At 50.2% G+C, this 21,276-nt stretch overlaps 2 protein-coding genes and 1 pseudogene across 7 annotated transcripts; 2 read left to right on the top strand and 1 right to left on the bottom strand.

The window, feature by feature from the left end:
* The first annotated feature begins 3,697 nt into the window (after window positions 1–3,697).
* LOC123450672 lies at window positions 3,698–4,461 on the top strand (annotated as a pseudogene).
* A 1,368-nt stretch (window positions 4,462–5,829) lies between these two features.
* LOC123449186 (triadin-like) lies at window positions 5,830–9,084 on the top strand. Its single transcript, XM_045126307.1, has 3 exons — window positions 5,830–6,154; window positions 7,273–7,588; window positions 7,681–9,084. Exons 1-3 carry the CDS (start codon window positions 6,065–6,067, stop codon window positions 8,751–8,753), a joined length of 1,479 nt encoding a protein of 492 aa, XP_044982242.1. The 5' UTR covers window positions 5,830–6,064; the 3' UTR covers window positions 8,754–9,084.
* A 1-nt stretch (window position 9,085) lies between these two features.
* LOC123449185 (pto-interacting protein 1-like) lies at window positions 9,086–12,623 on the bottom strand. 6 transcript variants are annotated; one of them, XM_045126303.1, is made up of 10 exons: window positions 12,094–12,623; window positions 11,914–12,006; window positions 11,704–11,822; window positions 11,465–11,580; window positions 10,619–11,362; window positions 10,338–10,498; window positions 10,153–10,232; window positions 9,884–10,037; window positions 9,584–9,733; window positions 9,086–9,499 (listed from the first exon to the last, which is right to left on the bottom strand). In XM_045126303.1, the coding sequence occupies exons 1-10, from the start codon at window positions 12,239–12,241 to the stop codon at window positions 9,372–9,374; spliced, it is 1,893 nt and encodes a 630-aa protein (XP_044982238.1). In that variant the 5' UTR covers window positions 12,242–12,623; the 3' UTR covers window positions 9,086–9,371. The 6 variants fall into 6 exon arrangements, with proteins under 6 accessions (XP_044982238.1, XP_044982236.1, XP_044982235.1 ...); XM_045126301.1 differs by having other exon boundaries at window positions 9,888–10,037; XM_045126300.1 differs by having other exon boundaries at window positions 11,918–12,006.
* Window positions 12,624–21,276: the final 8,653 nt, after the last annotated feature.

The raw sequence follows: 21,276 nt of genomic DNA, 5'->3' as shown, positions 1-21,276 counted from the left end.
TGGAACAATAAAAAATTATAGATACATTGGAGACACATCAGCGTGCGTGGGTCGGGGCTCATGAGACGGAGGGGGAGGGGTGCAGAGCAATGCGGGAAGGTGATGTTAGGGTTGAAGCCGCCGAGCGCGTCACCGTCGGCGTAGTCAGGCGAGGGCGCGTACCCTCACACTCGTGGTGAGAAGTTGGCCGACGACGCGACACTCTGCTCGCTACCTCACACGCCTTGTGGGTACTGGCCTGCCTGTTGAGGCGGAAGGATGTGGCGCTCATTTGCCATGGCCGCGCGAGACGACTCCTCTTGCTCCGCCGCCATATCCCTAGCCTTTTTCATGTTGAGCCTGTTTTGCCGATCGTTGGTGAACGCCGCCCAGCGATCAACGTTGGCCTTCCACTTGGTGTTCGTCAAGCCTATGGGCCTTGACATCAGCACCCTCAACTTCCTCGGCTTTGGTTGGGCGTGATCAGTGGCTAGGCAAGGGGTCGTGTGCTTCTTTGGCAGCATGGAGGGCAGATCTGGGGAGAATGGCGTGAGCCGCGGGGGAGATGGGTGATGGTGGGAGGAAAACGGAGGGAAGAACAAAAAGCGCACGAGGGTTGTTGGGGGCGGGGGGGGATGCTCTAACAAATGGTCAAATGGTCGCTGAGGGCACCATATATGAACATAATACACAAGGTTAATCTTCATTTCATATTGTCATTGTCACTAAAACCCACTTACGTAAATAATTGCACTCTTAACGACCTTTTGAATCATATACCATCTTCGGGGTGGGGAGTGCTCGACCCTATCACCATGAGCAAATCCCGTCGTGGCCACAAATAGTTAGTTATTTTAACTAATTTACTAGGACAAATGCCCGTGCGCTGCAACGGAACAAAAAATAATAATTTGTATTTAAGTTTATTTGGAATTTTTATGTGCAAAAATACGTTTACATGTAATGCAAAATTGAGTCAAATTGAAACTGTTCACAATATCTCGACTTATCCAATTAGAAAATGGTAATCTTAATATCTTCCTCAACATATAACAAAATAAAGTTAAGAACACGATAAAGTTTAGTCATTTTTTCATCCGAAACTGCTAGTTCAGCGGTGATACTGCCCATAAAATTCAAAGAAAAAGAGAAATAGCATGCCCTCATGGCAACTAATAGTGTTTTGGGCTTTTTAGTGTGAACGAACATTCGCATCCAATGAAAATGGTCTATTTAAAACTTTTCTTTTATATATCCCAAGAACAAATACTTTACTAAAAGCAATAAAACATCATTCTGGGCTCTCACGCACAACCGAAACTTACAAATCCAGCCCCTACTTTTTCATGCGTGCAACCGTACTTCTCATGTTTTTCCTCATATGACCAGTCAGTTGCACGTGATTGATGAAAAAAAAAGAAAAGGATATATAAACAAAGATAAAAGGTGGTTTGGGATGGGGTCGCGTCCTAGGTGGCGGACTGACGGGGCGTGTCCGGAAGCGTCCGCGAGCTCTCACATCATCTTCATATTGACATGGATATGAAGAGTGTCGGTCAGTCCGAGCGTTTGAGATGGATATGAGGGGTTCAATTGGATCAATTTTTTATGACTAGTTAGTGATCGGGCGGTTTGTCTGGGCTTAAGACGGATATGAGGGGTCCGGTTGTAGATGCTCTAAGGCTAGAGGAGCCCTTTCATTTTATGAAGAACACTCAAATATATGTACCGTACCATATCTAGGACACACAACATGAAGAGAGATTGTTGGCTTTTCTTTTACTTTATTATTAAAAAAAGTAAGTATATGTACATGTATAGATTCAACATGACATAACACATGTTCTCCACTGTCCAGGTGAGCACAAACAAAGTGTTGGAAATATGCCCTAGAGGCAATAATAAAGTGGTTAATATTATATTTCCTAGTTCATGATAATTGTCTATTATTCATGCTATAATTGTATTAACTGGAAACCGTAATACATGTGTGAATATATGGATCACAATGTGTACCTAGTGAGCCTCTAGTTGGCTAGCTCGTTGATCAATAGATGATCATGGTTTCCTGATCATGGACATTGGATGTCATTGATAACGGGATCACATCATTGGGAGATGATGTGATTGACAAGACCCAATCCAAAGCATAGCACTAGATCGTGTTGTTCGTGTGCTAAAGCTTTTCTAATGTCAAGTATCATTTCCTTAGACCATGAGATTGTGCAACTCCTGGATACCGTAGGAGTGCTTTGGATGTATCAAACGTGACAACATAGATTATAAAGGTGCACTACATGTATCTCCAAAAGTATCTGTTGGGTTGTACAAATCGAGACTGGGATTTGTCACTCCGTGTGACGGAGAGGTATCTCTGGGCCCACTCGGTAATCCATCATCATATTAAGCTCAGTGTGACTAAGGAGTTGGTCACGGGAAGATGTGTTATGGAACGAGTAAAGAGACTTGCCGGTAACAAGATTGAACAAGGTATAGGGATACCGACGACTGAATCTCAGGCAAGTATCATACCGATAGACAAAGGGAATTGCATACGGGATTGACTGAATCCCCGACATCATGGTTCATCCGATGAGATCATCGAGCAACATGCGGGAACCAACATGGATATCCAGACCCCGCTCTTGGTTATTGACCGGAGAGGTGTCTCGGTCATGTCTGCATGCTTCCCGAACCCGTAGGGTCTACACACTTAAGGTTCGATGATGCTAGGGTTATAGAGGAATAGTGTACATGGTTACTGAAGGTTGTCCGGAGTCCCGGATGAGATCCCGTACGTCATGAGGAGTTCCAGAATGGTCCGGAGGTAAATACTTATATATAGGAAGTGAGGATTTGGTCACCGGAATTGTTTTGGGCGACACATGTAATGTACCGGGACCATCGAAAGGGTTCCAGGGGGTCCACCGGCAAGGGCCATCAGCCCCAAGTTTCTACATGGGCTAAGAGTGGGTGGGAACAAGCCCATATGTGGGCTGGTGCGCCACCATAAGCAGCCCAAGGCGCAACAAGGGGTGGAGGGGGCAACCCCTAGGCGTGGAAGGCCACTTTGGGCCTCAAAGCCCAACCCTAGGGCGCCTCCACCACCTTGGCCGTCGCCCCAAGGGCCATCTAGGGCTGCCTCACCCTTAGGGTGGGAAATCCTAAGAGTGGGCACCCTCCTTCCTCTCCTCCTATATATAGTGGGCGTTTTGGGCAGATTTGTGACAAGAATTCTCTCTCTCTCTCTCGGCGTAGCCCTACACCTCCTCCTCCTCGTCCTCCGAAGTGCTTGGCGAAGCCCTGTCGGAGGTACCACGCAGCTCCACCGTCACCACGCCGTCGTGCTGCCGGAGCTCTCCCTCAACCCCTCCTTCCTCTTGTTATCAAAAAGAAAACCTCTCCTTCCTCCTTGCTGGATCAAGGCGTTGGAGACGTCACCGGGCTGCAGAACATGGACGCACCGACGTTCAGTGCATAGATCGGAATCCACCGCGATCTGAATCGCTGCAAGTACGACTCCATCAACCGCGTTCTAGCAACGCTTCCGCTTAGCGATCTTCAAAGGTATGAAGATGCTCTACTCCTTTGCTCGTTCCTAGTTTCTCCATAGATAGATCCTTGCATGACGTATGAATTTTTTTTGAAATTATTACGTTCCCCAACACAAAGCAGATGAGCATGTGACACAAAAACGAGCAAGGCTTGCCCATGTTGCATGCCATCCAGGTGTTGTGTCTTTGTTTCCCTTCGTCAACGTTCACCTGAGGTTCCTCACAAAAGATGTGAGGGTGGGACCACCTGTTCGCCAGACACGCCATGCACGACGCTTTCCGTCTCCGGCGTGGCGCTGGTGGCGGTGGCGGTCGTGAACGTGCACGGCCTCGGGACGCACCTCGCACGCGTGGACTGCCTTGTGGGGCTTGCACGGTTCGATCCCCAGCTCGGCCTTGTCGAGCTCCTCGCGCACGCGCTCGACGCCACCGGCTGTGTCGTCGCCGTCGTCGGCCTCACACTGCAGTTTTTCTCCGAGGTTCGTGAGTGTCGATCATCAGCAAATGCAAGGGTGCATGGGCCGTCGATCGCCGCCGGTAAGTAAATACTGCTCGTTGTGTTTTCGTTTGATGGTCGGAACAGGGCGACAAGCTGGAGAGGCGCGCGGTTGACACGCTGCTGGCGGGCGCGGTACTCTGGCTGCTGGGCTCCATGCTCAGCTCGTTCGAGTCCTCCTTCGCAGCCTGCTCTTCCTCGTCGCAGCCGTTCTCCACCGCCGTCATTAGCCCACCCTGCCAAGCGAGAGCGAGAGATGGATTAGCCCGTGCCTTCAACGTGCGCAAGGTGTTCGTGATGCACCAGAGTGACACACCACGACTCGAGAAGCTCCCCGTCAGCGTGCAGGAGCGGCTCGCCCAGGACCGTGAGGGCCGCGTGCCGGTGGTCTGTAGGTCAGCGGCGCCGTCGACCGAGCTGCGTGTGCGTTGACAGTCGTGGTCTCATGTAGACCAAGCCCAAGCCGCTGGCTCGTTACTTTGTTCCACAGTTGTTTTTATGCTTAAAATGATAATTAAGGAGGTTGGTGTAAACAAACGCAGAAACAATGCGCGGCCCATCCGAGGACAGACCAAAAAATCCGAAACTAACCAGTTTTATTGGATTGCGGATTGAGTAGTAAAAATACGTAGGACTCTTTTATAAAAATATATTACGGATTAAGAATACCTATTTTTTTTATTAATAGGTATAGATATAGAATTCTTATGATTGCAAAGTCGAAGTGCGACTACGAATGAAATCGATGCCTCGATGTCAAATGTGCTTTAAAAAAATGTTTTTCCAAAGTTGCTCGAGTGAAAAAATTATGGAGGCTAAAATACGATGATTGTACTAGAGTTGCCTCATCGGTGCCCTCTAGTAAATACGAAGAGAGGGAAAAAAAGTACCGGATAGATCGGACGAAATTTACATAAACTATTTTTTGTCCACAAAACTCACCAAAAGGTACTGTTTTGTCCACAGTTCGTGCGAATTTTAACAAAATCATTTGTTGCATTGTGCGAAATCTCCGGAGAGCGGCAGAAGAGAAGATTTGTCGATTCAGTCAAGTAAAACACGTCACGGTAGAACCCGAGTTTGAATCGCGACAGTTTAGTAACACGGCGGATCCAACCCCGTGATTCCCCCCGCACGCATCATGCCACCACAACCTTCGTTCAGGCGCGAGGTTAATAAACACGCAAATCGGGGCTGCCGCCTCGCAAAAAAAAAAAAAAACCAAGTCGGCAGCAGCCCTCCCTCGTCGTCCAAAATACAAAATCCGAAATCTGAAATCTTCATCAGATCCACGCGAGCGGCCTCCCCGCCGCCGCGCGCCCCGGGGACACGGACACGGAGCCGGAGCCGCGCTGGAAGATGAAATGGAAGGCAACGAGCCTGGCCTCCCACCGCACAGCCTCGCGCCGGGCTGGCAGCCTGGCAGCCACGCGAACGCCGCGCACCACGTGCCGGCCCGCCATCACCGCCTTCTAGGTCGGTTCCGCGCCGCGGGGGCCCCACCCAGCAAACACGTTTCGTGTTCAACGCGAACACGCCACCCCCGCCCCGCTCCCCGGCAGGCGGGCCCCCGCGCGGCCCAGCCAATCGGAGCGCGCCGCTTGCCGTGCCCCACACGCACCGCCGCTCGCGCCCTCCATCCTTTACCTCTCGCTGCCGTCGGGACCCATGGGATTTTGGTCCCACGTGTCAGTGGGTCAGTGTAGAGGCGCGGTCGGTAAGCGAGGCGGACCCGCCAGTTCCCCGCACGACTCGGGCACCGCCCGCTCCGGCTATATATACTACCCACCCCCCGGACCCTCGAAGAGGCTACCCTTTTCTTCCGTTCCCATCTCGCGTAGCCGCCGCTGAAAAAATTCCCCTCCCCTCCCCGTGAAACCCTAGCCGCCACACAAGAGCCAAATCCCGCCCGCCGAGATCCGTTCCGTCGGATTTCCTCCCGCGAATCGAAGTTTCCCCGTCGATTCGCGGTCGATCTTAGGGCGGGGCCTCTCGCCGTCGCTCTCGCGTCGCGGGATTCACACCGGCCGACGACATGTCGAGGTGCTTCCCCTACCCGCCGCCGGGCTACGTGCGAAACCCAGTGGCCGTGCCCCCCGTTGCCGTGGTGGAGACGACCTCTAAGGTTTGTTGAACCATCGGATTTACAACACGCACGTCCCCGGATCATGTGTTCTTGCCTGTTGGTTCCGATCAGATCTGTTGGTGTGTGCGCGTGCGATTTGGGTATCGCATGCGGGGGGAAGCTAACCTTGCGGCCGATGCGTCGGCTATATCGATTGCCTGTTTCTGCTGACCTAGCCTCGTGGCCCGATCTCCAGCTTTCTAACCTTGGTTGCGTGCTTAAATTGGAAATAACCTGAATGCAAACATAACATGGTCTGTCGGATGCGCATTCCAATTTTAATTTTACAGGCCTACTACAACTGTTGGAGGGGTTGCGTATTGTCCGGGTTTGATTGATTCTGTACCCAGATTGATTGCAATACTGTCTTGATTTGTATTCCGCATTGCTAGTTTTGGTACTAAATCTCAGTTAAAAATTCTCCTTGCAGAGATGTCACTTGAGAACGCAAATATTGCAGTTTCGTCTAAATTTAGCAATGAGAAAGTTTACATTTCCCTGGCTTGCTAAAATTGTTAGCACATTGGCTTTCTCTTGCTTGAATTCGGTTATCAGCACCAATTAGTGTGCTCACTTTGTGGTGTCACTAATGTGTGGTTCCAGTTGTGCTACTTTTGCTGTCTTGTTTGTTTTTCTTCATGTGTATGTAGTCTTGCAATATTTACACATTCCATCTGAGTTATCAATGGATTTGTTTAAAGTTTCCTTCCTGGTCTGATAATTTGCTGTCTCTGTTCTGGAATTTGCTGTCTTCAAATTGACTTCTTCTTGCAGCACAATTGCTATGTTTTCTGTTCTCTGACTGCTAATACGCCCCCTTGCTAGCATCATTAGCAGTTGTGCAATTTTGATGTGCTCTAGCTCCTTGATTCTATGCACTATGTGTTAATGATTATGACTAACTGTGTAAAGAAAATATATATCAAGGGTACTGAATTATTATTTGTGGAAGATTCATGTATTAACTGCTAACTGTAACTTGTAGCACTTCTGTGTGTGCTACATTTATGTGCGTGCTTGTGTAAGTTTGAAACTTCATTACCATACTGCAATATGCTGCATTGCATTGCCATCGTCTGTTCTAAATTTAGAACTGACGATTAATCTGGTGGCTGAAGCTCCAGAAAGAAAGGGAAAGGGCCGAAAAGAAGAAAGAGAAAAGGAATGACAAGAAAGCTTCCCATCGGGGTGGCGATGAGACAAAACATTCAAAACGTAGTCATAAGAAGAGAAAGCATGAAGATACCAACCTAGCTGGCTCAGAGTCCAAAACTGCCTCCAAAGAACTATTTGAGCAGTTGGAGAAGAGTGGACTCTCCGAAGAGCATGGAGCTCCTTCTTTCATTCAGACAGTACATGGATCACCAGAGAGCTCTCAGGACAGCAGTAAGCGAAGAAAGGTGGTACTCCCAGGCCCTAGTCAAAATAAGAATGGTGAGGCTTTAGGATCAATAGTTTTTTGTTTTATTTTTTTTCTTTGTTTTAGTCTGCGCGAGCGTCACTGACCATGAATTATAATTTTGCAGGGACATTCCTTCGCATTAAGATCAAAAGAGATCAGGATTCTCCGTCAGCAACGTTGGATAGGTCAAGGGTTCTTCAGCAACCACCTGTCCAACAAATTGCTACACCTTCATCCTTGTTGAGTAAGCAGAATGCAGTTCAACCTCGCAGGGATGTTACGGCAAAGTCGGCTGCAAGTCTCCAGCAAAGCATCAAGAGGGATTCTCAAGCTGTTCCAAAACAAATGGATGTAAAACCCCCTGCAACGATCTTGCCAAGAGTTTCTTCCATGACAAATATTGCCCAAAAGGTGGATCTCCCAATCTCTGCGAAAATCACGCAAAAGATAGATCCCCCAACCTCAGCGAAGATCATGCAGAAGATGGAACCCCGGCTGTCTGTTAATGCCACACCTTCATCTGCTAAGGTGAGGGGAAGTGCTGATCCTTTGCCTACACAGCTGACACGACAAGTTGTTCCTCCACCTGTCAAGGCTGCACAGAGAGTCACTCCTGCCAAGGTTATTGACACTCCTCCCGTGAAGGCGTTGCAAAAGGTTGATCCTCTGGTGCCATCCAAGGTGCTCAGAAGAGATGCTCCTCCACCTAGTTTGCCGGTTTTGCAGAAGGAAACAGTAAAAGTTGCTGCTTCCCACCAGCCAGACAGGCAGCAGCAGCCCGTTTTGCACAAACCAAAGGCGCCTGTAGGCACTCCCCTCATCAAAGAGCAGCAGGCAAGCACCTTGCCCAAAGAAGAGCCTTGTTCCTCTGGCAGGAACACTGAAAAAGTTAAGCAGTCGAAGTCTGATCGTAAGAAGAGCCGCAAGGCTGAGAAGGAAGAGAAGAAAGAGAGGAAGTTCCGAGATCTATTTGTCACCTGGAATCCACCTTCCTTGGAGATTGTAGATACTGTGGATCTCGGCGATCAGGAGGATTGGTTGCTTGGGGGTGGAAAGAAACCTGATGCCAGCATCAGCAGCAGCTGCAAGGCAAGTGACGGTTTGGCACCCATGGAGCTGGAGTTTTCATGGCAACCAAGGGCCATTCATTTGCCTGACCTTCATCTCTATCAGTTGCCATATGTTGTTCCTTTTTAGGTTTGTGTAGGAAGACTCGAGGTAGAGGGGAAGTAGGAGATGTTGGGAGAATAGCTGTGCCGGTGTGGGAGATAGTGCTACCCCCCACCGGCAGTTTTCCAGCTTTGTTTCCAGGATTTTTCTTGTTTCATCAGGACGATGACTGTGGGAACCTTCTGTAGTGTTGTTAATCTATTTGACTTAATTTTTTGTTTCCAAGCGGACAACCTTGAATTTGAAGGTTATTGTAATGTTGTATGACAAACGTGTTGCCCCTGAAATGAACACCTCATTCAGATGGTACTTTGTAAATATAGCAAGGCCATGTGATGATATGCAACAACTTGCTGAAGTAGAGCATAAGGTTCCTTTTTTACTTTGTTTTTTCTGTGACATATCTATGAGCTATCATGTCCCTCGGTGCCGGAAATGTGGCACCTTCTTTGTTTTATGTATGTACACGAGTTTGTAACTCAAATAAAAGACAGCAAAACTCATCAAAAAGAAAAGAAAAGAAAAAAGTAAAATAACAAAGCTCAGTCGAAGCTGGATGATCGGCTGCAGCGTTGTCTGAGGTACTCCTCGAGCGGGCTGAGGTTGGTGTGCTCGGTGCTGGAGATGGACTCGGCGTCCTCCACGTCAAGCAGCGCCAGCCCAAGGTGCGACCTCACGTTGGCCGCCGGGTAGGTCTCGTCGTCCACCACGCAGTCCGGCTCCGAGGCCGCCAGGCTCGTCGCGTCCTCTTCTCCCCGTAGTATGCTCAGTATCTGCCACCAACACACGAGCAAATGTTAACAGTTCAGAAACGACAGGGCATATTTTTCTTCCTTCTGACGAGGTGAGAGACGGACCTGCGATATGGGAGGCCTGAGGCGCGCCGATCTGCCGAGGCAGAGCGACGCCGCGACGGCCATCCGCCTCACCTCCACCTCGTCGTGCTTCACGTCCAGGCTCGGGTCCAGCAGGTCGGAGATGTCGCCGCCGTTGAGGATCGGAGTCGCCTGTCACGTACGTCAAAGACACCAACCGCGTCAGCAGCACAATCTTTCTCTCTCTCTCTCTCTACACGAGCACGATGACATGATAACAACGTAACAAGGTGCGGTGGTTATTTGTGTGTGGGTTTAATTGGGAGGATTGGGAGGGCTTACCCACATGACGAGACTTTGGTGGTGGCCCTTTGGTGAGCCGTCGCCGGTGATGGGTCTCCGCCCGGTGAGGAGCTCCAGCAGCACCACCCCGAACGCGTACACGTCCACCTTGTCCGTCACCTTCCCGTACATGAAGTACTCCGGCGCAAGGTACCTGCACTCGGCCGGTGCACGTCTCGTCACTCTCTAACACAGGCGGCACTTCAGGCTGGAAGAGACCCGGTACAGGTAAGAAGACTGTACTCTGCACACACAAGAAGAAGACGTACCCGAAGGTGCCGACGACGTCGCTGTGCGTCAGGGACGACGGGCTGGACGGCGCCCAGATCGCGAGCCCGAAATCCGACAACTGCCACCGTCGGTACATAGTTCAGTTCAGAGTCCATGTCTGTCGGTACAGAAAACAGACCGATTGTATCCACGAATCCAAGAGTACTAGCAGTACTAGTAGTACCTGAGGCTCGAAGCCGTCCGTGAGGAGGATGTTGGAGGACTTGACGTCGCGGTGGATCACCGGCCGGGAGCCGCCGGAGTGGACGTAGCTCAGAGCCTCGGCAACCCCGACCGCCGCCCTGTACCTCTTCTCCCACGGCAGCGCCGGCTTGGACCTCTTCCCTGAGTTCACATGGATCAGAATTCAGTCACATGTGCAGAGGTGTTGATGGGCGCAGCAGCGTGTCGTGCGTCCAGAATAACAGTTGGCGCGTCGCATGCAGGCCAGGCGTGGCGCCGTACCGTGCAGGTTGTCCTCGAGGCTGCCTCGTGGGAGGTAGCGGTAGACGGAGATGAGGTTGGGGCCTTCGACGCAGACGCCGACGAGCGGCACGATGCGGCCGTGCTGCAGCTTGGTGATGATGTCCACCTCCCGGAGGAAGTCCTTGGACGCCTCCGCCGACGCCCGGCACAGCTTGATCGCCACCCGCTGCCCGCTCGCCAGGCCGCCGCGGTACACCCTGCTGTGCGCGCCCTTGCCCACCAGGTTGCCCGGCGAGAAGTGGTTGGTGGCGTCGTACAGCTCCTCGTACCGGAACCACCGGCACCGGGACGGCACGCCGCCCAGCGTCCGCCTCAGCTCGGCCGCCAGCCCCTCCTGCGCCGGCTCCGGGGACGCCGACGGCGACGACCGCCGCGGCAGGCTCATCACCCAGTGCACCACCGACTGCTTGCGCGTCGCCTCGTGCTCTCTCGCCGTGGCCGTGGACGCGGCGGGCGCGCGCCGGAGCAACGGCCAGCCGAGCCTCTGCTCGGGCGCCGCCGGCGCGCGCACGACGACGGCCTTGGCATCGGCATCGGCATCGGCAGTGTTGCCGTCGTCGTCGCAGGGCTTCGTCAGCTGCGGCGCGGCGCACTGGCCGCAGCCCACGGCGTCCAAGTCCATGGACCGCGCGCTCCGCCGGTTGGGGTTGGGGATGATCACCTTGGGCTCCATGCCGACGCTCGGGTGCAGCAGCGTGCGGAGCACCGGCTTGGGCTCTGCTCCTGGAGGACGAACGGAGCCACCCAACGCTTTACTCAATCAATCACTCACGCACCAACCGATATCAATTCGTAGCTAACATCGAGGTTCAGTACTCTACTGACCAAGTGGCGGCCGGGGGGCCTCCCTGACGAAGATGGCCTTGCCGCCCTGGATGGCGACGACGCTGGTCGTCGGCGGGAGCTTCTTGGCACAGTACTTGGCGAGGCAGGTCGAGCCGCTGAGCGCACCAGAAAAAGAAGGATGGATTACTTTTGGTGCGGGGCGTTAACGAATCGCGCAGAAAACAGACAGTTGAATCACGCCGAGAGTGCTGCTGCTGCTGCCGGGATTGTCTACTGACCCGAAGGAGTACTTCTTGTTGGTGCCAATCACCACCACCATGGCCGCGCAGAGCTTGGCCTCCTTCACCAGCACCTTCTGGATCGAGCTCCCCGGCGTCACCCGCCCGATGAGGACGATCTGACGGACAAAAAAAAAGAAGCATCAATCAATACCAGCACATGAACGCAACCGCCAACGACATTAATGGCGCGGCGTCAAGCTTGCTTACGCACGTCTTTTTTGCTGCAGATGGCCTCGTACTCCGCTAGGTACTCGTCCAGCGTCCTGATCAGCGTCAGCGCGTTCGTCTTGCACAGGTCTCCTTCGATTCGAGGCACAGGGAAATGCTACCATGAATCGAGCTGCAAGCAAGAAAAGGTTCTTGACGGATATGGGGCGAGGTACCTACCGGATTTGCGGTAAATGTGGACGGCGACGACGCGGTCGCCGCTCCTGGCCGCCTGGTTGAGCGCCCACTTGAGCAGCTCCTTGCCGACGGCGTCCATGTGCAGCCCCACCAGTATGCACCGCCCGACGCCCTCCCCCGCCATCGCCATGACAACCAGCTCGAGAAAAATCACCAGGAATCGCACTTGTCCGCCATGACGATAGATAACAGTCGATCGCCGCAGCACGCCGTCGGCTCAACCACTAACCGCCGTGGACCTCCCCTGTTGGCCGATGCGAACCCCGCTTACCGCAGCCAATGCAGTACCACTACGACCCGGAACCTCTCCCTCAGCTCTGGAATAGAAAATGGCGCCGCTGTCGTCGCAGGGGCGGCCTCCCGGAAAGCGAGTGCCGTCACCCGTCCGGCGCGCCCGCTTTACAGCCGATGGATGATCTCACTCGAGCCGAAAGGGGAGGAGGGGGATGAAGCAACCAACCGACCGAGGAGGAAGAAGATACAGTACAAGCGCAAGGAGCCAGCGGGAAGCGGCGAATATATCCTAGCGCTAGGGGGGGGGGGGGGGGGGGGGGGGGGGGACGCGGGCAACAAGCAGCAAGCGACAGAGGTAACTAGCTAAAATCTGGTTGGGTCGTCATGCCTCAGCCCCGGCGACGGTATATAAAATTTCACTCTTGATGGCGCCGCGCCACGCGCGCCGCCGGTCGGCAGGCGGGGGCGGGCTCCGCTCAACCACTCCAACCACAAATGCCGCAGGAAAGACACGGGGCCGCGGAGGGCAGGGGCTTGGGTTGAACGGCCCGAGACGGTCGTCGTCGCGGTCCGCGGCGGCGAGCGGGCTGCTGGCTCTTTGCTAGGCTGCTGTCTTTTGTGCCGCCGGTTAGACGACGGGTAGAAAACGGAGGCGGCGACCGGGACACGCACTCGCGCAGGCGCAGGTGAAACGAAGGAGAGCGAAGTGGAGGTGATGCAATGCTATGGGATACTGGATAGATATGGTCAATTGGGAGAAAAGTATTGTATGTGTGCAAGAGGATCTGTGATGATGAGACGGAGAAAGGCGACGAGCAGGGGACAGGAACTTCTCGGTGGAGGGGTAAATAATAAAGGAGAAAAAAGCGGGAAGATGGTTAGGGGATTGACCAGTGGAAAAAATAGAGGGATGATAGTCTCCAAACCACATGGCTACACGAGGAAAAGGAGAAGAAAAGGGACATTGTTGCACTCTTTCGGAAAGAAAAAGGCATCTGAACTAGCATTTCTTGGGATAATTGGCTACAACATCAGGATCGGTTTGGCACATGGATCGTCTTTCCGCAGGCAGGGCACCCGAATTTGTACAACGGGGGTGCTTCAGTAGGAGTGTTCTACTACTACTACTGGTAGTAGTTGCTGGCGTGTGGCCTCGTTGCAAAGATGATGCAAATGCTTGCACTGGGATTCAAAGATGATGCCAATGCTTGCACTGGGATTAGTACTACTAGCGTTCTTGGTGCTGCCGTATCGCACACTGCATTGCAAATTCAGTCACGCACGCAGCGTTGACCCGTGAACGGAAGCATCATCCTTCGCGTGGGTCGTTTTCGTTTTAGCATCTTCTGTTCGTCTGGTTCAACATTTTCAATAGTGATTCTCGTGCGATCCATGGCCGATGTGGACCGCTGATTGTTTAGTATTATGTTGAATTTCAACGAGGATCTAGGGCCCCCCAACCGTCCTTGTTACTACGTACGTCAGGGGAGGCGTGTTTCAGAGCACTCTTAGCTATCCATGAACCCATGCGTTCTGTGCTCACTCGCTGATCGCGCTGCCGATCGCCATGAAACGTGGATCTCATGTCATTCACCACATCTGTGAAAAATACACAGCATTCGATAAAAACGGAAAACACAGGGCAAATCGGGAGCGGAAGTCCGTATCACGAGAGCTCTGGAGATGAGGCTTTGTCATAATTCGTTTTCTTCCAAATCAAGTTAAGCAAAACCGAGCGCGGGCCGCGTGTCGTACCTGTCACACAAGTCCAAAATCCAAAGAGTGGATGTATTGAGTACAATATACACGAAGGTGACGCCTAGCGTAATAACAATGGCCGCGTCGGATGTTTGTCAGCCGTCACGCATAAGGAACATTTGGATCGCGATCCCTGCAAGCACCACATATGTTGACCTGATGCATGCGTTATCCGCACGTTACGAGATTATAAATCCAGGATGGCGGCTAGGCACAAAACAAAGATTCCTCAAAAAAATAAAAACCTCACACAAAAAGAACCCGAATGATAGTTTCTCGCGCAAAGCACTCTGTTTGTCGTGCAAAGCCCCCTCCCGATTCCAGCCTCCCAACTAGCGCGGCTGCCGACGTTTTTGGAGTAGCACACGAGGAGGCCGTGTTACCGCTAGATTCGATGGAGCAGCACATTGCGCCTGCTGGCTTGCATTGAGTAGGCAAAGCAACGACCTAGGTGTTGGACACGAGTTGCGAAGCAACAACATAGGGCCAGCTCAACGCGAGCACAAACAATAGAGGGGGCATTGGTGCCGACGCGGGGGAGCGACATCATATTGCCCGCAACACTACAACATCTCCTCCTGTGACTGTGCGCTTCTACCACCACCAACGGCGGAGCTATATGGGCTCCTCGGGGATTGTGCGCCCCCCAACATGGAACCAAATTGTGAATAGAAATATATGTGAGGGCTTATATGAGATTTTTTTTAGCTCTTGCCCCCAAGCACTTGTATTTTACGTTTCACCCCTCACACACATCTGGTTCTGTCTACCCCTGCCACTGCCCACCACCTTGTCGTCGCAGCGACATCGTCCCTTTCCTTGCCCCGATTTCATCCCTTTCGACCACATAGGCATCGAGACTAGCAGATCCAGGTACTCCTCTCCCCCTTTTGTTTGTGTATCAGGATAGGTAGATCCAGGTACTCCTCTCCCGCCATCAATAGCAGAGTTGAAACAAGGTGCAAAACTCCTCTGAGAAGATTGAATAGTGGAGTTTATCTTCTTATCCATACAAACACAAAATGCATTTCCAGTTTCATCTATGTAATCATAAGTTTGCCATGTTTTATAAGAGAAACTTGTTAAAGTTTGTGATGTGTATCCTTGAATTCTTACACAACTTTTGCCATACCATCTACAAAACATGACAAAATTTCTCAAAAAAAATTAGTACTAGCCCATGGAAAAAATTAAGAGAAGACACTAAAAAAACACGGAAAACCATTTTGGATCGAGATGCTCCCGTTATGTGTAGCGACCAGGAGCATCGCGACTATGTGTAGCGACCAGGAGCATCGCGACGAACACCCACTCCCGTATTTCCTATTGTATTTGCTGGGCAGAAATCCAGCCCCCATTCCACATAGCACATTTATTATATACCTAGGTCCGTTAGGAAAATTGCTAGTACTAACAAACGTGTGCATGTGTATAGATAGACGTATGCATGCTTCTTGGGCGTGCACACAAATAGTCCTAGGCAGATCTCCATGTGTTGAGCATGTTTCACATATAAAGCCAATATGCGTTGGCGGTTGTGGAACACCCACATGTTCCCACCCATGTTGGTTAAACATTTGAAATTCAAATAGTTGGGGACCACACATCAAGACAAAGAGTATCCACACACACACCCAGCGGCCCCATCTGCATAATGAGCAGTGTCGACCTTACAAATTGTTTTATTTCTTTAAATAGCCATTGAAAAACACTATGCTAATAAACATTGATAGGAAGAATCCTATCCTTCCTCTCCGGTTCCATAACAATATGACATCCACATTCGAAAAATTTAAGTACTCTGAAAGAACAAATAATTTGTTCTAAAAAATGAAGCATCCTAGCTAACAATGTCTAGTTTGAAGGTTAACAACTGTTGCGTTCGTGCATGTGTTCTTCATGTGCCCGACCACACCACAATTGCTACATTTGTCCTCCTTCCTGGGTTCCTTCGACAAGTTGCCTCTCCCCGGACAAGTCGTATTCTTGCGCCCTTTCCCTTCGCAAATACTGCAAAATCGAATTAGCTTACTCAACTCTTTGTATGGTGCCTTCTCCCGTTTGTTCATCTTCTGCCTAGCTTACCTTTTATTTTGAGGTGATCCTAGGCCAAGCAGAGTGTCTACATGTATATCTTGACCGCCATCCCCTCACTTCGTATGAGTTCAATAGACTTTGTAGATGCATCCACTGCCACCGTAAGCCCCCACGAAAATAATGTTGGAAATATGCCCTAGAGGCAATAATAAAGTGGTTATTATTATATTTCCTAGTTCATGATAATTATCTATTATTCATGCTATAATTGTATTAACCGGAAACCGTAATACATGTGTGAATATATAGACCACAACCTGTCCCTAGTGAGCCTCTAGTTGGCTTGCTCATTGATCAATAGAAGGTCATGGTTTCCTAATCATGGACATTGGATGTCATTGATAATGGGATCAAATCATTAGGAAAATGATGTGATGGACAAGACCCAATCCTAAGCATAGCACAAGATCATGTAGTTCGTCTGCTAAAGCTTTTCTAATGTCAAGTATCATTTTCTTCTACCATGAGATTGTGCAACCCCCGAATATAGTAGGAGTGCTTTGGGTGTATCAAACGCCACACCATAACTGGGTGATTATAAAGGTGCACTACAGGTATCTCTGAAAGTATCTATTGGGTTGGTACGAATCGAGACTGAGATTTGTCACTCCGTGTGACGGAGAGGTATCTCTGGGCCAACTCGGTAATCCATCATCATAATGAGCTCAATGTGACTAAGGAGTTAGCCACGTGATGATGTGTTATGAAACGAGTAAAGAGACTTGCCGGTAACGAGATTGAACAAGGTATAGGGACACCGACGATCGAATCTCGGGCAAGTATCATACTGGTAGACAAAGGGAATTGCATACGGGATTGATTGAATCCCCGACATCGTGGTTCATCCGATGAGATCATCGTGGAACATGTGTGAGCCAACATGGATATCCAGATCCCGCTGTTGGTTATTGGACAGAGAGGTGTCTCGGTCATGTCTGCATGGTTCCTGACCCCGTAGGGTCTACACACTTAAGGTTCGATGATGCTAGAGTTGTAATGGGAATAGTATGTGGTTACCGAAGGTTGTTAGGAGTCCCGGATGAGATCCCATACATCACGAGGAGCTTCGGAATGGTCCGGAGGTAAAGATTCATATATAGGAAGTGTAGATTTGATCGCTGGAAATGTTTCGGGGATCATCGGTATTGTACCGGCACCATCGAAAGGGTTCCGGGGGTCCACCGGGAGAGGCCACCAGCCCCGAAGGGGTACGTGGGCCAAAAGTGGATGGGAACCAGCCCCTAGGTGGCTTGGTGCGCCACCTACCAAGGCCCATGGCGCACAAGGAGGCAAAACCCTAGGCGTGTGGGCTGCCTTGGGTGGCAAGCCACCCCTAGGGCGCCGCCCCCTCCTCCATCTTGGCCGCCACACTTCCTAGGGTTTCCGTAGGGGTGCTGCACCCCCTCTCCCTCCCTCCTATATATAGTGGAGGGTTTGGGAGGGCTGCACACACCTGAAACACCACTTCTCGGTGCAGCCCTACCTCTCCCTCCTCTCCTCCTCCGCGATGTTTGGCGAAGCCCTGCCGAAGAACTGTATAGCTCCACCGTCACCACGCCGTCGTGCTGCTGGAGCTCTCCCTCAACTTATCCTCTCTCCTTGCTGGATCAAGGTGAAGGAGACATCACCGGGCTACACGTGTGTTGAACGCGTAGGCGCCGTTGTTCGGCGCTCAGATCGGAATCTTCAGCGATCTGAATCGCTACGAGTACGACTCCATCAACCGCGTTCTAGTAACGCTTCCGCCTAGCGATCTTCAAAGGTACGAAGATGCTCTACAACCTCTCTCGTTGCTGGTTTCTCATAGATAGACCTTGGTATGACGTAGGATTTTTTTTGAATTATTACTACGTTACCCAACAGTGGCATCCGAGCCAGGTTCTATGCGTAGATTCCATGCACGAGTAGAACACAAAAGTTGTGGGCGATGATTTTGTCAATTTTCTTGCCGTTACTAGTCCTATCTTTTTTCGGCGGTATTGTGGGATGAAGCGGCCCGGACCGACTTTACACGTACGCTGAGACTTGTTCCACCGCCTGACATGCACTTGTTGCATAAGGTGGCTAGCGGGTGTCTGTCTCTCCCACTTTAGTCGAATTGGATTCGATGAAAAGGGTCCTTATGAAGGGTAAATAGCACTGGCATATCAACATTGTGGCTGTCACGTAGGTAAGAAACGTTCTTTCGAGAAACCCATAGCAGCCAGGTAAAACTTGCAACAACAATTAGAGGACGTCTAACTTGTTTTTGCAGGGTATGCTATGTGATGTGATATGGCCAAAAGGACGTGATGTTACATATGTGATGTATGAGATTGATCATGTTCTTGTAATAGGATTCACGACTTGCATGTCGATGAGAATGACAACCGGTAGGATCCATACGAGTTGTCTTAATTTATTGTATGAGATGCAACGCCATGTGATTACTTTACTTTATTGCTAACCGTTAGCCATAGTAGTAGAAGTAATAGTTGGTGAGACGACTTCACGAAGACACAATGATGGAGATCATGATGATGGACATCATGGTGTCATGTCGGTGAAAATGATGATCATGCTGTGCCCTGAATATGGAGATGAAAGGAGCAATATGATATTGGCCATAGCATGTTACTATTTGATTGCATGTGATGTTTATCATGTTTTTAATTTTATTGCTTAGTACGACGGTAGCAAAGATAAGATGATCCCTCATTAAATTTTGAGATAAGTATTCCCTTAAGTGTGCACCGTTGTGAAGGATCGTTGTCTCGAAGCACCACGTGATGATCGAGTGTGATAAATTCCGACTTTCGCATACAACGGGTGTAAGCCAGATTTACACACACAAAACACCTAAGTTGACTCGATAGGCCTAGCATGTACAGACATGGCCTCGGAATACGAGAGACTGAAAGTTTGAACATGAGTCGTATGGATGATACAATCAGCATGGAGATGCTCACCATTGATGACTAGTCCGTCTCACATGATGATCGGACGCGGGCTAGTCGATGTGGATCATGTATCACTTGGATGACGAGAGGGATGTCTATCTAAGTGGGAGTTCATTAAATAATTTGATTAGATGAAATTAATTATCATGAAGTTAGTCTAAAATTGTCTTTACTAATATTGTAGATCCAATGGCCAACACACATGTCAACTTTAATTTCAACGCATTCCTAGAGAAAACCAAGCTGAAAGACGATGGTAGCAACTATGCGGACTGGGCTCATAACTTAAAGCTCATCCTCACTGCTTCAAAGAAGGCATATGTACTTGATGCACCGCTAGGTGACCCTCCCGTTCCTGCGGCAGCTCAGGACGTTATGAACGCCTGGCAGTCGCGGAGTGATGACTACTCCCTGGTTCAGTTTGGCATGCTTTACAGTTTAGAACCGAGGCTTCAAAGGCGTTTTGAGCAACATGGAGCATATGAGATGTTCCAAGAACTGAAACTGGTTTTCCAAGCTCATGCCCGGGTCGAGAGATATGAGGTCTGCGACAAGTTCTTCAACTGTAAGATGGAGGACAATAGTTCTGTCAGTGAGCACATACTAAGAATGTCTGGGCTGCACAACCGCTTGACTCAGCTGGGAGTTGAACTTCCGGATGACGCGGTTATTGACAAAATCCTCCAGTCGCTTCCAACTAGCTATAAGGGCTTTGTGATGAACTACAACATGCAAGGGGTGGAGAAGACCATTCCCGAGTTGTATTCAATGCTGAAATCAGCGGAGTGAGAAATCAAGAAGGAACATCAAGTGTTGATGGTGAATAAGTCCACCAGTTTCAAGAAAGGCAAGGGTAAAAAGAACTTCAAGAAAGACGGCAAAGCAGTTGCCGCGCCCAGTAAACCAGTTGCCAGGAAGAAGCCAAAGAAAGGACCCAAGCCTGAGACCTAGTGCTATTACTGCAAGGGAACCGGTCACTGGAAGCGGAATTGCCCCAAGTACTTAGCGGATAAGAACGCCGACAACGTCAAAGGTATATATGATATACATGTCATTGATGTGTACCTTACCAGCGCTCGTAGTAGCTCCTGGGTATTTGATACCGGTGTTGTTGCTTACATTTGCAACTCAAAACAGGAACTACGGAATAAGTGGAGACTTGCAAAGGACGAGGTGACGATGCGCGTCGGGAATGGTTCCAAGGTCGATGTGATCGCCATCGGCACGCTACCTCTACATCTACCTTCGGGATTAGTTTTCAACCTTAATAATTGTTATTTAGTACCAGCTTTGAGCATGAACATGGTATCAGGATCTTGCTTGATGCGAGATGGCTACACATTTAAATCTGAGAATAATGGTTTTTCCATTTATATGAGTGACATGTTGTATGGTCATGCCCCGTTGGTCAATGGATTATTCTTGATGAATCTCGAACGTGATATTACACATATTCATAGTGTGAGTACCAAAAGATGTAAGGTTGATAATGATAGCCCCACATACTCGTGGGACTGCCGCCTTGGTCATATCGGTGTCAAGCGCATGAAGAAACTCCATACAGATGGACTTTTGGAGTCTCTTTATTTTGAATCATTTGACACATGCGAACCATGCCTTGCTACTGCAACAACAGACCTTCCCTGGTAACGGCGCCAGGAATCCTGCTGCTACGGCTACGCCTATAGGGACTTCCTTGGCAAATATGCAAAGGATTACCCCGCGGCCTTGGAGCCTTGCGTTGGTGTTCCCTTGAAGAGGAAAGGGTGATGTAGCACAGCTGCGGTAAGTATTTCCCTCAGTTTGAGAACCAAGGTATCGATCCAGTGGGAGGATCGCGTCAAGTCACAAGTACCTGCACAAATACAAACCCTTATAGATTGTTTGCAAAGTGAGAACTGAAATAAAAAAGGAAAACAAAGCAAAGTAAAAGTGAAAGTGGAAACGATAGTTGTGAATAGACCCCCGGGCCGTAGTGTTCACTAGTGGCTTCTCTCATGAAAGCAAGTATACGGTGGGTGAACGAATTACTGTCGAGAAATTGATAGAACCGCGCAAAGTCGTGACGTTATCTAAGGCAATGATTATATCTATAGGCATCACGTCCAAAACAAGTAGACCGATACTTTCTGCATCT

Source organism: Hordeum vulgare, chromosome 4H (genome assembly GCF_904849725.1).
Source record: "Hordeum vulgare subsp. vulgare chromosome 4H, MorexV3_pseudomolecules_assembly, whole genome shotgun sequence".
Classification (NCBI taxonomy): domain Eukaryota; kingdom Viridiplantae; phylum Streptophyta; class Magnoliopsida; order Poales; family Poaceae; genus Hordeum; species Hordeum vulgare.
The sequence above is the reverse complement of the archived record's forward strand: the minus strand, read 5'-3'. Positions and strand labels throughout refer to the sequence as shown.

What these genes read in the sequence shown, in the direction of transcription:
- LOC123449186 (XM_045126307.1), top strand. Translation starts at nt 6,065, where the DNA reads ATGTCGAGGTGCTTCCCCTACCCGCCGCCGGGCTACGTGCGAAACCCA. An exon ending in TGGTGGAGACGACCTCTAAG is followed by an intron (nt 6,155 to 7,272) that starts GTTTGTTGAACC and finishes TGGTGGCTGAAG; the next exon opens with CTCCAGAAAGAAAGGGAAAG. An exon ending in CCCTAGTCAAAATAAGAATG is followed by an intron (nt 7,589 to 7,680) that starts GTGAGGCTTTAG and finishes ATAATTTTGCAG; the next exon opens with GGACATTCCTTCGCATTAAG.
- LOC123449185 (XM_045126301.1), bottom strand. Translation starts at nt 12,241, where the DNA reads ATGGCGATGGCGGGGGAGGGCGTCGGGCGGTGCATACTGGTGGGGCTG. An exon ending in CCACATTTACCGCAAATCCG is followed by an intron (nt 12,007 to 12,093) that starts GTAGGTACCTCG and finishes CTCGAATCGAAG; the next exon opens with GAGACCTGTGCAAGACGAAC. An exon ending in CGGACGGCTTCGAGCCTCAG is followed by an intron (nt 10,233 to 10,337) that starts GTACTACTAGTA and finishes CGACGGTGGCAG; the next exon opens with TTGTCGGATTTCGGGCTCGC.